This window comes from Neomonachus schauinslandi, chromosome 2 (assembly GCF_002201575.2).
Source record: "Neomonachus schauinslandi chromosome 2, ASM220157v2, whole genome shotgun sequence".
In the NCBI taxonomy this organism is placed as follows: domain Eukaryota; kingdom Metazoa; phylum Chordata; class Mammalia; order Carnivora; family Phocidae; genus Neomonachus; species Neomonachus schauinslandi.
Genome location: NC_058404.1, coordinates 141459090 through 141474223, shown reverse-complemented (window position 1 = coordinate 141474223; position 15134 = coordinate 141459090). Strand labels below are relative to the sequence as shown.

The following is a 15134-nucleotide window of genomic DNA, read 5'->3' as shown; positions in this document are numbered from 1 at the left end:
TTTTTTTTTTTTTTTTAAAGATTTTATTTATTTGACAGAGAGAGACAGTAAGAGCAGGAACACAAGCAGGGGGAGTGGGAGAGGGAGAAGCAGGCTTCCCGCTGAGCAGGGAGCCCGATGCGGGGCTCGATCCCCAGACCCTGGGACCATGACCTGAGCTGAAGGCAGACGCTTAACGTCTGAGCCACCCAGGCGCCCCCACTTCATGAGTTTCTGTTCATTAGTTCGCCCACTCACATATTACAGGCACTTTTTAAATTTTTATTTTAATTACAGTTAGTTAATATACAATAGTTGTATTGGTTTCAGGTGTATGATATAGTGATTCAACAATTCTACACGTTACTCTGCTCATCAAGGTTAAGTGTACTCGTAATCCCCTTCACCTATTTCACCCATCCCCCACTCACCTCCCCTCTGGTAACCATCGGCTTCTTCTCTACAGTTAAGAGTCTGTTTCTTGGTTTGTCTCTCTTTATCCCCCTCCTTTGCTTATTACTTTTGTTTCTTAAATTTCACATGAGTGAAATCATATGGTATTTGTCTTTCTCGGACTTACTTCACTTAGCATTATACTCTCTAGCTCTATCCATGTCGTTGCAAATGACAAGATTTCATTCTTTTTCATGGCTAAATAATATTCCATCACACATACACACACACACACACCCCACCCCTTTATCCGTTCCTTCGATCAATGGACACTTGGGCTGCTTCCCTATCTTGGCTATTGTAAATAATGCTTCTATAAACATAGAGTGCATGCATCCCTTTGAATTAGTGTTTTTGTATCCTTTAGGTAAATATCCAGTAGTGCAACTGCTGGATCGTAGGATAGTTCTATTTTTAACTTTCTGAGGAAACTCCATACCATTTTCCAGAGTGGCTGGACCAGTTTGCATTCCCACCAACAGTGCACAAAGGTTCCTTTTTCTCCACATCCTCACCAACACCTGTTGTTTCTTGTGTTGTTGATTTTAGCCATTCTGACAGGTATGAATGATAGGCCATTGTAGTTTTAACTGTATTTCCCTGATAAGTGATGATGAGCATCTTTTCATGTGCCTACTGGGCATCTGTACGTCTTCACTGAGAAATGTCTGTTCATGTCTTCCACCCATTTTTTTAATTGGATTATTTGTTTTTTTGGGTGTGGAGTTGTGTAAGTTCTTTATATATTTTGGATACTAACCCTTTATTAGATATGTAATTTGCAAATACCTTTCCTCATTCTGTAGTTTGCCTTTTAGTTCTGTTGATTTACTTCGCTGTGCAAAAGCATTTTATTTTGATATAGTCCCAATAGTTTATTTTTGTTTTTGTTTATCTTGACTCAGGAGACCTATCTAGAAAAGAGTTGCTACTGCTGATGTCAGAGAAGTTCCTGATAAAGGACACTCTGAAATTTCATTCTTTTTTCCCAGAAGATTAAATTTCCCTGCCACCTTCTGATTTTCATAAATCTTAAGTGTACATATTGGTCTTCTCTGAAATAATCAAAATTCTCAATAGGACAGAACCAATAATAAAAATAACACATGCTGCCCATTACTGAGGATCTACTTTGTATCAAGACTTGTGATAGGTACTGAATTCATACGTATCAGTCCTCAAATTTGCAAAAAAATTTGCGAAGGGGTGAATATGGAAACACACTAACCAGATTCCTCATCAATCCTTCAGGAATTGCTCCAGCTGCAGAGAGCTACATCAACCAAGGTCAAGTACTTCTAGGAGTGGCCTACATCCAGTTATAGATCAAAAGCAAAACATCAAAGTTTATGGATTTTGGTCCCTCCTGGGTTAACTCTCACAGGCCATTTCAGTTCCAAAGCTACAGGTAGGGTCAGCTGAGGTTGTCAGGCTGACAGAGCAGAACAACTTTGTTCTCTATGCCCAATTCTATTTCTTCCCTGTTCCCTTTCACAAAGGAACACCGAACTACCTTATCTTTTCGAAAAATGAGGTGATTTGTTCAATATCCTAGAACTTCTCCTACACTGCAGCATTCATAACAGATTACCCATGCCAGTTCTGCAATCATACTTTCACAAGATCTTTTAGTACCATGTGATATAATTATCTTGATTTGGAAACCTAACTAGTTCAGGCAGTTTAGCGACTCTCTTGTTTTACCAGTCTCCTCTTCACCTGGTCTTTATTAGTCTTTCCACTTTGAACAAAATTCTCAATAGAGATCATGAAAGCAAAATAGAAGTTGTACAGCTGTTTTATACCTTGATCCTCAATTAGTGATTACACAATCCACAATGGGTATATCCCTTCTTTAAGTGCATGGTATTTAAAATACCCTTCTTAGCATTTTCACCAAGCCTCTGCTTCTTAGTCTTCTTGGCAAAGATCACAGGTTCAGTCAACTTCTTTTTAAAACACATGCCTGGTTACTGACTTTTCTTCATTTATAAATGAATCCTGACAATTATTCAGTTTATTAATTCTTCCACCTACCCCTTCAACTTTCTTCCTAATTGGTATAATTAATGATTGTATTGCCTCACTTTTGAATTTTACAACTTCAAGTATCAGCTTTTTAATATCTGTGGTTTCAGAAAGTTCAGAAAAATAAATGCAGTTTTCCTAAACAGAGTACAGACATCCTTATAACTAACACTCCCTTCCTTGGCCCTTACAAATACTAAAGAGGACAGGGTCACACTCTCAAATTTTATCATTTCAGCTTCACCAATAGTTTGTTTTTTGTTTTTGGGTTTTTTTTTTCTTCCAGATTTATTTATTAGAGAGAGCACACATGGGGGGGTGGGGCGTGGGCAGGGGCAGAGGGAGAAAGTGTCTTAAGCAGACTTCAAGCTGAACGTGGAGCCTGATGCAGGGCTTCATCTCACAACCCTGATATCACGACCTGAGCTGAAACCAAGAGCTGTATGCTTATCCAAATGCACCACCCAGGTGCCCCTTCACCAAGAGCTGAAGAACCAAAGAGATAGTTGAGAACTAAGGAACCAAAGAAAGTTCCTCCTTTACAGTGAGAATTAAGCAAGAGCAAGATAGGCTTCTTGCAGGTAAGAACTTTTCAGGTACTCTGCCTTAAGAAAGTCTCCAGCACTAGTACAGATAGCTGTAGTCTCCTACACTTTGTCTCGTTTTTGTGTTTACTTTATACAGTATTTATAATACATTTATAGTATAGTAAGAAATAATTACCCATATTCTATTCATACTACCTGACCAATACTATTTCTTAATTTCCCCTCCTACACATAACCAAATACACTCCACTCTGCTTCGACTTTCTGTCTCACAGATTTACCTACAGGTGACATTCTGACATACAGAGATGTCTTCCTCATTCTTTCTATTAGATGCTAGTTTTCAATAAAACATACTGGTTTACGTTACTTTCCATTCACCAATCCAAACCATCAATCCTTGGTTAATATGTAAAATCTTATAACGTGTCTCTATTTCAATTCATTTTATTATTCCTATTCTATAAGAATACACAGATGCTGTATTCATCCTCATGCTATTTTTTTTATTTTAGTCTAAGAATTCTTTTTATCTTTGTGAAAGTCTTATTTTATAGAAAGTCAAATGGGCATAGAGAGATCATATATGCTATAATCAAAAAACAAAGACCCCACCCTTCTTACATGATTTGAGGAAGATTATTAGGTTGAATGTTTCAAATACAGCCTTCAAACAGAACAATGAGATAACTCAATTTCTTACTAGCTTGGATCTAGAAGTAATTTTATGGGCTGTGATGTGATTAAATCAATGGTAGAGAGGACACTGAATGCCAACTATGAGCAAGTGGAACAATATATAAGACTTGAGTAATAGTCCCTCCCTGAATTCATTTACAAGCCAAAAGAACAAAAGGTACATAGTCAAGAAAAGAATATAAGCACACAAAAGTAAACTATGACCCTTTCTGGATCATATTCCAGCACTCTTAAACCTAAACCAAACAGAAGTTTTTACTGTATATTTAAGGTTAAGAGGCTATAAAATGTGTTCTTGGGTCCCTTTAAATAATCATGGGAGTGATTGCTAAAATAGAAAAGAACTTGCCAAAAAAGGTAAGCTTAGACACTGGGATAAATCAGGAAGAAAAGTAGATATGCACTGTCCTGCCTATCTCTGTACAACTCTTTGAACCACTGAAACCACTTTTACATTCTTAATCATTTTAGCCCCAGAAGAAACCTCTCAAATTAGGTGAAAGTTATTACTCTCTATATTGTGCCAGTGGTGGCACAAAGCAGTAATTTTATGTTCCAGATTAAATTTATGGGAGAGTGAACAACAGAAACCAGAAATCACAATCTGTTTTTTAAAAATCACACAAATTCTGGGCGCCTGGGTGGCTCAGTTGGTTGAGCAACTGCCTTCGGCTCAGGTCATGATCCTGGAGTCCCTGGATCGAGTCCCGCGTCGGGCTCCCTGCTCGGCAGGGAGTCTGCTTCTCCCTCTGACCCTCCTACCTCTCATGTGCTCTCTCTCTTTCTCTCTCAAATAAATAAATAAATCTTAAAAAAAAAAAAAATCACACGAATTCTAAACGCAACCACCACCGATGACACAGGAAATCAGTATCTGAGAAACCAGTGAGAAGGAATTATCACATTAGGTCCTTTTGGAATGCTATTTTAACCTCTGGATGCCCTCTTCTCAAGCACAAAACTACCATCATAACATAGGAAGGAAAAGCAAAGACTTGGCCTTACCTGGTAAATCTGAGACTGGAAGCAGGTTAGAAAGCAGAGACAATACAGCAAGGACTGAGAACCATGACAAGCTCTTTCTAAGTTCTATTGGAAGAGACTGCTTCTCCACAGTGTAATGGTCACCTGTTCTAACACTGTCTCATCTTTCCCTTTTTCACTGGCTGTCATGATCAGATCAGAACTATTAACTTCAGGAGCAGCAAGTAAGTCTAGTATCTAGGCCTTGTTTCATCTCCATTTTTCTCCATTTTCAATTTCTTCAAATTGTGTACCTGGATCCAAGCCTACTTCTACTAACTGCTAAGTCTATAGGACAAAATATGGCAAAAGGAAATTTAAATTTCTGAGCCTAAAAAACTTATCTATAGTAAGTCTTTCCATACACACACAACAAAAAAAAATGCATACATGTATCTTATAAAATCTTTGCACTGAAGATAGTGATAGTTACTGAGATAAAGGACAAAGCAAAAGCGGACTTCTAGCATTTTATGAATCGAAATTTCTATTTTCTGGTATCTCCATGCATCTAACTACCCAAAAAGTGTCATAATGATGACCAAAAGGTCCTGCCAAATCTTGAAGTAACTTCTGAAGCCCTGAAGATTAAACTACAATGAATATGATGCAAGGGACTATTTTACTGTATTCCAGTTCTCTGAAAATTGGTAATCTATATCCTAGTCTTTACTAAGCAATATCCTATCCTTTCATCACAATGGATAAGAAATTTTTATCACAGCATTTTGCTAAAAACAGTAATTATTATAGTTTCTATTTATGGTTACCTACTCTGTATCACCGTTTTCCATGAAGGGAAAAACTCATCAATAAAGATTAGGAATTATGAGATACTCTGGTTTTAGAAGAATGAGACTTTGAGAATGGAGACTTCAAGTACTCTTCCTACAGCTATCTTTTGACTTTGTCAGTTTTGTTAACTACATAAAGAAATTATCTTAGATGGTAACATACAAATAAATACAAATGAGGAAATTAGCCCAGAAAGGGTAAGTGACTCCTTCAAGGTTATATAGCTATGTAAGCAGGAGAACCACCTGGCTTCACAATTCTTTTCTTTGCACAGTATTATCTCTCCGATCTGAAGAAAGAATAGAGTAAAGGCATGGTAGTATACTTTGTGCTAAATTTCAAATAGTTTGGCACTGGATAGTTAGCTCATACAACATCAAAAAGTATTTGATACTGCTCACAAAAGAATATATATACTCAAAGGATTCATCTGTTACTGGATTCATGCTACTATTCAGGCAAAAAGAGTTGACATATGGAAGAAAACCAAATGATGCACCTAATTATTTCCTATGTGTTCACTTAATTCAAGCATCAATTTTTAAAAGTGTTTGAAAGTTTCCTAGATATTAGTTATAATTGTTAGTTCAAAATCTTAATTATCAAGGCATTTTAGATTTTCCTCTCAAACTGTGATGGGGATGATAAAAATTATATTATCTTCCTTTGGGAAAAACAATGGAAAATGGAAAAAGAACTTGATGTTTTATCTCAATATTACCAGTACTCTTTTTTCAATTATGGTGTTTCAGGGAAATGTGTATATGAATATAGGTAACAAACATCAAATTCAAGGCAATTTTTCCAAATGAAGTAACCTTTTAAGAGGTACAAGTAATACCAAAAGCTCAGTAAGAAACCTAAAAATTCAGTTTAGCATGGTTAAAAGCACTGACTATGAAGCCACACTACTCTCTGTACATTTGTCTCCTCATGTATAAAAATGAGAATATAGCTCTACCCCTAGCTCTGAGGTTGCTTTAAAAATTCAACAAGAGAATCCATAAGAGGCCTACCAGTATATGAAAGTAATATCTATTGTTAGTCTGAAATTAGTTAAAAAAAAAAAAAATCGCCAACCAACTAGAAGAATTTAGTATATTCTAACCTCAAATACTGCAGGCCTATCCATTAAGTATTAGCCAAAATGAGAATATCTCAGGGAATAAATAAAAATTCAGAGAAAAGACAGGAAAGTAGGTACAAATAAATGAGAAAAAGTAGGCCAACTATCTTTCAAATTCACTTAATTCATTTACTTAACATAACATGCTAGTAATATGCCTGTATCAATAAAAACATGTAACTGGCTTTGTGATAACTGGTAATAAAAAGGGGGCAATCCTGGAAAATAGTATACGCTTATCCTATAAGTAGATGATTCCTAATCTAATGTATCAAACCCAAATTATTAACCATGGGACTCAACCTCTATCAGATTTTACACATTTCAGTCTTCTATTGGAGATTCCTTTGTATTTGCCTTTCTGGGTCAAAAATATGCTTCCCTCTTTTCCTCAAGATAATAACTAAATATGCCTGTAATCATCTAGCTATTCAGCCAGCATTCAAAAGGAGACAGATTTCTGAGTGTGCTGTAGCACTCCACCTTCGAGTAGGAAATGCAGTTTCCTAAATCCAATGCACACAAGATAACAAAGGCTTCTACAAGATCATTTATGTATTTTAATAAGCAGATCCGTGACGTTCTCACCTTTGACTTACTTTAATCAACTATATCAACAGCCCCCAAAAAACACAAATCATGTTTTCTCTGTGTTTGGTAATGACTGCTTTCCACTGTCCTATCTCAGTCAATCCTTTAACTCTATTGTCCCTCTTCCACCCTCCCTCATCTCTATTTTATTTTGATTTTCTTATACAATTACCTTTTCCTACTAGACCAGAGCTCTGAGTGGGATTAGGAACTATGTCTTATCTATCTTTATGTCTATCTTGACTAGCATAGCACCTGTCACAAAGCAACTGCTCAGTAAACATTTAGTGAATAAATGATTATATATATGAAATGTTAATTGAAAAGGATGAAAAAGGTTAACAAAATGAATGATTCTGAAAAAGCCAACTACCAAAACAAAAATCACAGAAAGAAACTCAGATCACTCATTTCAAATCTTAAAAGGCACTATGCTTTTTTTTTTTTTTTTTTACACCAGAATTAGTATTTTACTTCATGAAAATATATTTGGAAATATGATAACACCATATTCAAGTATATACCTCTCAAAATTTTTAGTGTAATTTGGCAATAAATCATAAAGTATAATAAACATTCTTAAGAATACAGCCTAAGAAATACAACATTACCAACAGTTTTAATTTTTACATTGCTTGCTTTCCAGCTAGCTTTTGTTAATTTGTGTATTAAAGAAGTATACACTACTATGCTTTGTTTCCTTAACTCACTTTTCTGTTTTGAAGAATATTGCACAACCGTCCACATGCTTTCTTTCCTGCTCAGACATGATTTTGGCACGTGACTTTGGAGAAAAAAATCCATCATATCCACGCTCCTTCAATGCTGGCAGAAAGAGAGTGAAGTATTGCTCTGTTTCCACTTCCTGAGGTGAAAGAAAAGTTATCACCGACATGACAGAGGAAAACTTTGATTAAGATATAAAAATGTTTAGCAGTATAAGATGTGACTAAGTTAAAATAATTCACATAACAAATATTATCTATCCTACCTTACCACTAGCAGCAGTCATTTGATAATGGCAGCTTTTAAACCTGAAAGAACATGAACTGTTGCATGATTTTCTCTTGCTTACCAGCTAGTTGGTCCCAAGTCTCTTTAGTTCCAATTTAGAGTTCATCCTACTATACATCAATTCCTTAAAACTGGTAAAATTGGACATATTATAGATTAAACAGTAAGGAGTAGTAAATTTTATTTAGAGGGGTAATTTTTAAAATTATTTATCTTTCTCAACTGCAATGGAAATGAATGATACCCAAGACTGAGAAGTTTAGGATCAACAAAAAGTTCTACTTTAAGGAATTTTTAGGTACCTGAACACCAATCATCCAATGGTCTCTGTTAATCCAGTATTTTTAAGTTAGACTATTTTATTCTTTGACCCATAAAATATTTTTAATCAATCTTTCCAAATGAAATAATCAAATGTCAAGATAATGATTTATCTATGATGATGCTCAGAACATGATAACAGTAAAAACAACAGCCTAAATGTTCAACAGTAGAGAAAATGCTAAATCAATAAATACATATTCAGATAATGAATTGGCTTTGAAGAATTTTAGTAATATGGAAAGTGCATTAAGTACAACAGTGTGATCTCAACTTTATTTTGAAAACAGATCTGTAAATAAATAGGAAAAGTGAATTTTAAAAAGTGTACAACAAATATTTCAGAAGTTTTAACACAAAAACTATTTTTGGATTATGAGATTAGGTGTTTTCCTCCATCATTCCTTGTATTTTTTCAAAATACTCAATTTCTCTAGAATGAACATTTTATACTATGGTATCACCTTTACAATAAAAAAAACTTTTTATTTTCTTATTTTTAAAGATTTTATTTATTTGACAGAGACACAGTGAGAGAGGGAACACAAGCAGGGGGGGTGGGGGAGGGAGAAACAGGCTTCCCGCCGAGCAGGGAGCCCGATGTGGGACTCGATCCCAGGACCCTGGGACCATGACCTGAGCCAAAGGCAGACGCTTAACGACTGAGCCACCCAGGTGCCCCAAAAAATACTTTTTAAATTATGTTTTTATCCTTCAAACTATACTTAGAAGAATGTGAGGCTATCATTACTACAAATACTAAATAAAAAAGAGGACAACTAAGTAACTACCTTTGTCTGCCTCCTTCTCCACCAATTCTATGTCAGTTCTGTGTTTAGAAGAAAATTTAATTTTAAAGATTTTTATTATTTCCCAGGAAGTCATATGAACCAAAGACAACATAAATTATCAAGCTACTCTAGTACAAAAAATTATTTAAAAAGTAATACCCTCCTTCTCAGGCTATGCTAAAAAGCAGCTATAAAATTCTAATACTTAAAATTTTAAAATACCTTCATAAACATGTAATATGCTTTGAAAGTTGCTAAGACAAAGTTATTAAATACTACCTAGAAACCTTGGCTAGTTGACTGTTGAAGTGCTAAAACACGCATTTCAACAAAAAGGTGTTTGTTCAGTTAAATTTATTATAATAAAGTGTTATAAGACAGAAAAGTCTAAATTTCAGAGATGGTTTTTAAAATAATGCAAAAATGCATGACTTACAGCACAATATTTTTAAATGTTTACAATGTTTACCATTAAGGAACAGTGGACAAATAATATTTTTTAAAGATTCCATCATAAGTTAAATTCACATTCTTAAAAGACACAACCTTCTGCAGTTTTCTCTTTCAACAATGCAAGTGATATGTTCATAAGATGAACTGTTAACATGAATAATGGATGAGATTATTTTCACTTAATAGTAAATGAGTATAGGTGAATGGCTGTACTTAGCAAAACAGTTCCACTGTGGAAATGTCTTACCTGCTTATTAAAATTGCCCTTTTTAAGAGGAGAGAAAACAATTCCTTTTGAGTTCTGTTTTGAACACAGACTCTCTCTCCTGGAAGTAAGATCTATTAAGTTCATCTTTAAGTTTCAGACAATTTTTTTTTTTATTTTTTTTAAGATTTTATTTTTAAGTAATCTCTACACCCAATGTGGAACTCAGAACTCACAACCCCGAAATCAAGAGCTGCTTGCTCCACCGAGTGAGCCAGCCAGGTGCCCTCAGACAATTAATTTCTAGTGTTACCTGAAGACTAATGATATCTGCATCACAGTTAACAATTTCTTCCATAATTCCCTTTTTCCTGTATTCCCAGTTTAATGCCCAGGATGGGCAATAGCCGTATAGCTGCCGGGTGGCGTATTTATCACATAACACATTATAACACATAACCGTGAATGATGCTAAGAAGTGGGAGAAAAAAAAAAAAAAAAGACAAAAAGGAGAAAATTAGGCAAGCTTTTCAAAAAGAAGTATCATGTGTATACCTGCACAAGCACAGATGGCACACAAACCTATCCCACATATCATCATTGTGAAATACCTTTTCGGCAAAATTCTGTTAAACTATATCTACTAAGACCTCATTGGAGTCCATCACATCAAAGTTCTTTCACTAGAATTAGGCTTAGAGTTCATATTTTAGATTTTTAGGAAATTTATTTTAATAAAAATTCAAATTATAAGTCAGAATGCTAATTTTTTGCACATAATTTTTTGAGCAAAGCTCTATATAAGTGGAACAAAAGTGAATTTTACTTTTGTTCATTAAAAGACTCTAACTTCATCAATTTTTATTAACAAAATACCCACTATTTAATACTTTTGGGAGCCTCTTACTGCTCTTATTGCTTTAAGCCAGAAGGATATGGACTAACAAAGTTTAGTTATAAGAGAATCCTTTTTGCCAAATCATATAATCATTTCTGAAACTGAATTCTCATTTTAAAATGCCCTTGAACAATAAAAGAACTGTGAACAGGAGAACAAAGTTTATAGCCTTGCTACCCAAAAATGCGCTCGAAGACCAAGAGCATCAGTTATCACCTAGGAACTCAAAAATGCAGACTCTCTGGTACCACAAAGACCTACTAAGTCAGAACCTGCAGGCTGACAAAATCCCCAAGTGATTAACATGGACATTAGTTTGAAGAGCCCTGATTATTATCAGTAATTCTCTATCCATGCTGCCCATTAGAATCACTCTGTACAGTGTTTTTTAAACATGCTCATATCCAGGGACCTGCTCAAGACGAAATAAGTTAGTGTACTTAGGGTCTAGATATTAGTATTTTTAAAAAGCATCCCAGATGATTATAATGGGCAGGGATGGTTGTGAATCACATACTTAAATAAAAGGTGAGGAATCCAAATAATGAAGTAATAATACTTGATTGAAGTTGGTTAAGATTCAGATAATGGGGAAAGTATTAAGAGAAACTCAGTTCAATGGTCCCCTGGGGATCAAACTGCAGGCCATTTTGTACACTCTTCACTTTTTCACTATCTGGTACTGATTCTTACAGACAGTTTTGTAGCTATAAATCCTAAGTTATTATACACATCTCCCTACTCACCAGAAGTAAAAGCCATTTTATTTAGCACTCAGATTCTACTTAGGAAAGTACAACACACCCCAAGGAAAATCCATACTCTTTTTTCAATAAGGAAAACCCAAGAACACATTGAGAATTCAACAACTGATGAAATCATGTTTCTGTTGTTCTTTTTCTTAATGAAAATGTACATATGCAGTATTAGGAAAGCTTTTCTTCAAGATTATGTTCACTAGTGCTCGAGAGAGGATTACTTTGAAGAACCATAAAATGGCATTTTTAAAATCAGAAAGGGAACTAATTATGCATTAGGGAAGGCTAAACAAAATAAATCCACCTAAGTTAAGGCTTTCAAGAAAACCTTAAATATTCCTTTTACTCAGACCATCAATGTGCATCCTGTTAATAGAAGTGTTGCTCATAATGGAGCACTGACACAGTGCCTCCTAGAAAGGCTGATCCTGTGACTCTAAGAGTGTGCTAGTTTTAAAATTACTGCCTCTGGAAGACACAGAAATGTACTGTATATGCTGTTATTTCTCAGTGTTATTAAAATGCAAAAGAACCATGAAGATGTTACACTTCCTACATTTCCCAATTTCAAAGCAAATAATTTTTTCTGAATCCTCTTAAAAAAAGTACACAAACAGAAGGACTTTAAAAGTATGTTAAGTTCTGTGATTTACCCTTTAAAAATTACTAAGTTGTCAGTATTCAGTGACTGATCCAACCTTGGTATTAAAACAATAAAATTTTCATTTGTTAATTTTAAAATGAAATTAGATATAATGAAAACTTATTCTTGTGATTAAAAAGAAGGCATTTGGAGAAATACTAATTCACAACTTAAGTAGAATTCCCAATCCTAAAATGTCTAATAAGTAGTAAGAAGCACTATAAATGATGTCAAATCATTATCAGTCTCCACAAAGAGATAAAGGTTTATATTTTCTACATTACCGCAGTTCTAGAAATGCTAAACTATATCCTTAAATTGCTCACTCACACTCTACCATTTCTATACCATTGGCCTGGTATCATACTTTGTTTCCAATATTGCAAATACAGACTCAGTCTAAGTTATTCTTTCACAAGTGTTACCACTCTACCCACTGAAGAAATATAAAGTGCCCAAGTAGTTTAAAATTTTCAGAAGAAAATTCATTATTTTTCATTTTTTCTTTTTAAGTCACCCAATACCCTGTGTGAAGAGGCCATTTGGAAGGCTTTATTTTCTTATTTGGAAGGCTTTATTACAAGGAATAATTGTAAAACTAAGAGCTACATCATTGTGAAAGATAGAGGAGAATCCTACACACAGCCTTAAAGTGGGTTTTATACTTTCAAATCTACCTGTCAGTATTTTTTGAAGCTCATCTACCTTGTGGACATAAAATGAAGACTAGTTATAATTGTATCACAAAGCCCAAATGGCATTTCAAGTATTTCTGAAAAAAATCAAAGAAAAATAAGAAAAACTATTTACCTGATGGCAGAATTTGGTCTCGTTCTTTTAATGTAATCCATGGCCTCGGAGGAAGCTGCTCTGGATGAACTGGGGGGAGGAAAAATCTTTTCTAAACATAAGTTAATTTCATGTGCTTCTAAAATCAGTATCATTTACTTTACAATGTAAAACCAACTTCTGTTTTCTCTTCTGCTATAATGGCCCACAACTGACTTAAAAATCTAACACTGAAATATAAAGAAGATTTAGAAGCCAAAGGAAGTTTAAGCAGACCTATGCAGAAAACACATAACGAACATATGAAAAGAACATTAGGAAACTCATTACTGGCATTTCCATTTACACACTATTTATGAGAAGTACCTATTTAAAACCTTAAATAAGATCAGGCACCTGGGTAGCTCAGTTGGTTAAGCACCCAACTCCTGATTTCAGCTCAGGTCATGATCTCAGCGTCTTGGAATGAGCCCAGCCATGGGCTCTACTCTCAGCAGGGAGTCTGCTTGGGATTTTCTCCCTTTCCCTCTGCCCCTCCCCCTGCTCACACTCTAAAATAAATAAAAATCTTAAAAAAAAAAAAAGCAAAAAACAAAAACCACAACCTTAAGTAAACTCTTATGTCTTAATTACCAATGTAAACAATGTAAATTTCCCTGCTGGGAAATCAAAGCTATGTGAAGTTCCAAAATACTAATAAACTGAAATATTCAAATATCTTTAAAATAGAAAAAAATACATGTGAATGCATAATAGAAATTAATGAATTTTATAATGGGGCTTTCATTTCCTAATTTTAAACTTTATTTTAAAACATCCATGTAAAACAAGAGATTAGAACTACATTATACAGAAAAAAGGAAGGCCCTGGTTAAACATTAATTCCTCAGATATGGTTATCAATACCATTGAACTAAAAGCTACCCCAACTATCAGATGAGAGAAAATTCACTAAGTTAAGATGTAACTTTGCTTTTACTTTTTCCTTTTAAGAACACTGACAATTACAGGACAATTAGATTCTAAGTTTGCAGATTTTCCCAGGGAATGCAGTGGCTGAGAAATGTATTCCTTTAAAACAAAACACTCTTATCTTCATCCAGCCACAGAAATTTTGCCCAGAGTATTTAAGATCTTTAAAAGTTTCACTTTACTAACCATTTTGGTGTTCCAAAAGCCTATCTAAAGGATGCATGTTTTAACATCCATACTTTTCACAACGTGGAATGAACATTATTTTGCATAGTCCATATCTTGCCAGGAAAGGAATGAAGGTTATCATAAGATGACAAACCATCCAGCTGAATCAACATATTGAATCCTGGAAAAAATCATGCCTGCCAGGAGTGCCATGCCACAATCATGACAACTATCTAAAAAATGGGAAGCCCAATATATAAATACAATGAAGTGTAAACGAACTTTCTAGCTGTTGGGTTCCTTATCAATAGCAAATGGTTAAAAATTCAGAAATCAAAAAATCCTCAAAATAAGGTGATGGTGACATTCTGGTGCTTCCCAAAACTTTACTAATATATTTTAATTAATACATCACAATATATCAGTGTAAGTAAAATGCATAGTATTCAGCAACAATATCCAAAGAGCCAAAAACCTATGAAAAAACACTACCTCACCAGTAACCAGGAAAAATAAAAGATGAGAGAGCATGTTTTTATCCAGGTTGTCCCCAAAATTTTAATATATCCAGAACTGATGATGGTAATAAGATATGAATACCTGCATATATAGCTGGTAAGAATACAAACTGGGAGCTATGTGGGAGGACAAGCTGGATCATCTTTTAAAATTTAAACATCCATGGGGCGCCTGGGTGGCTCAGTCGTTAAGCGTCTGCCTTCGGCTCAGGTCATGATCCCGGGGTCCTGGGATCAAGCCCCGCATCGGGGTCCCTGCTCAGCGGGAAGCCTGCTTCTCCCTCTCCCACTCCCCCTGCTTGTGTTCCCTCTCTCACTGTGTCTCTCTCTGTCAAATAAATAAATAAAATCTTTAAAAAAAA

General features: G+C 34.8%; 1 protein-coding gene across 3 annotated transcripts in view; it reads right to left on the bottom strand.

The window, feature by feature from the left end:
- The window catches only part of CNOT6L (CCR4-NOT transcription complex subunit 6 like), a 114269-nt gene that overhangs the window by 23213 nt on the left and 75922 nt on the right, over positions 1-15134 (bottom strand). For 2 of the 3 annotated variants that reach the window (XM_044912925.1, XM_044912926.1), the window contains 3 exons: positions 13136-13204; positions 10340-10497; positions 7953-8107 (listed from right to left, as the gene is read on the bottom strand). In XM_044912925.1, the coding sequence (XP_044768860.1) occupies positions 7953-8107; positions 10340-10497; positions 13136-13204 (382 nt within the window). Of the gene's footprint in view, positions 1-7952; positions 8150-10339; positions 10498-13135; positions 13205-15134 lie in introns of all 3 variants that reach the window. The other variant, XM_044912924.1, reaches the window with a different exon arrangement.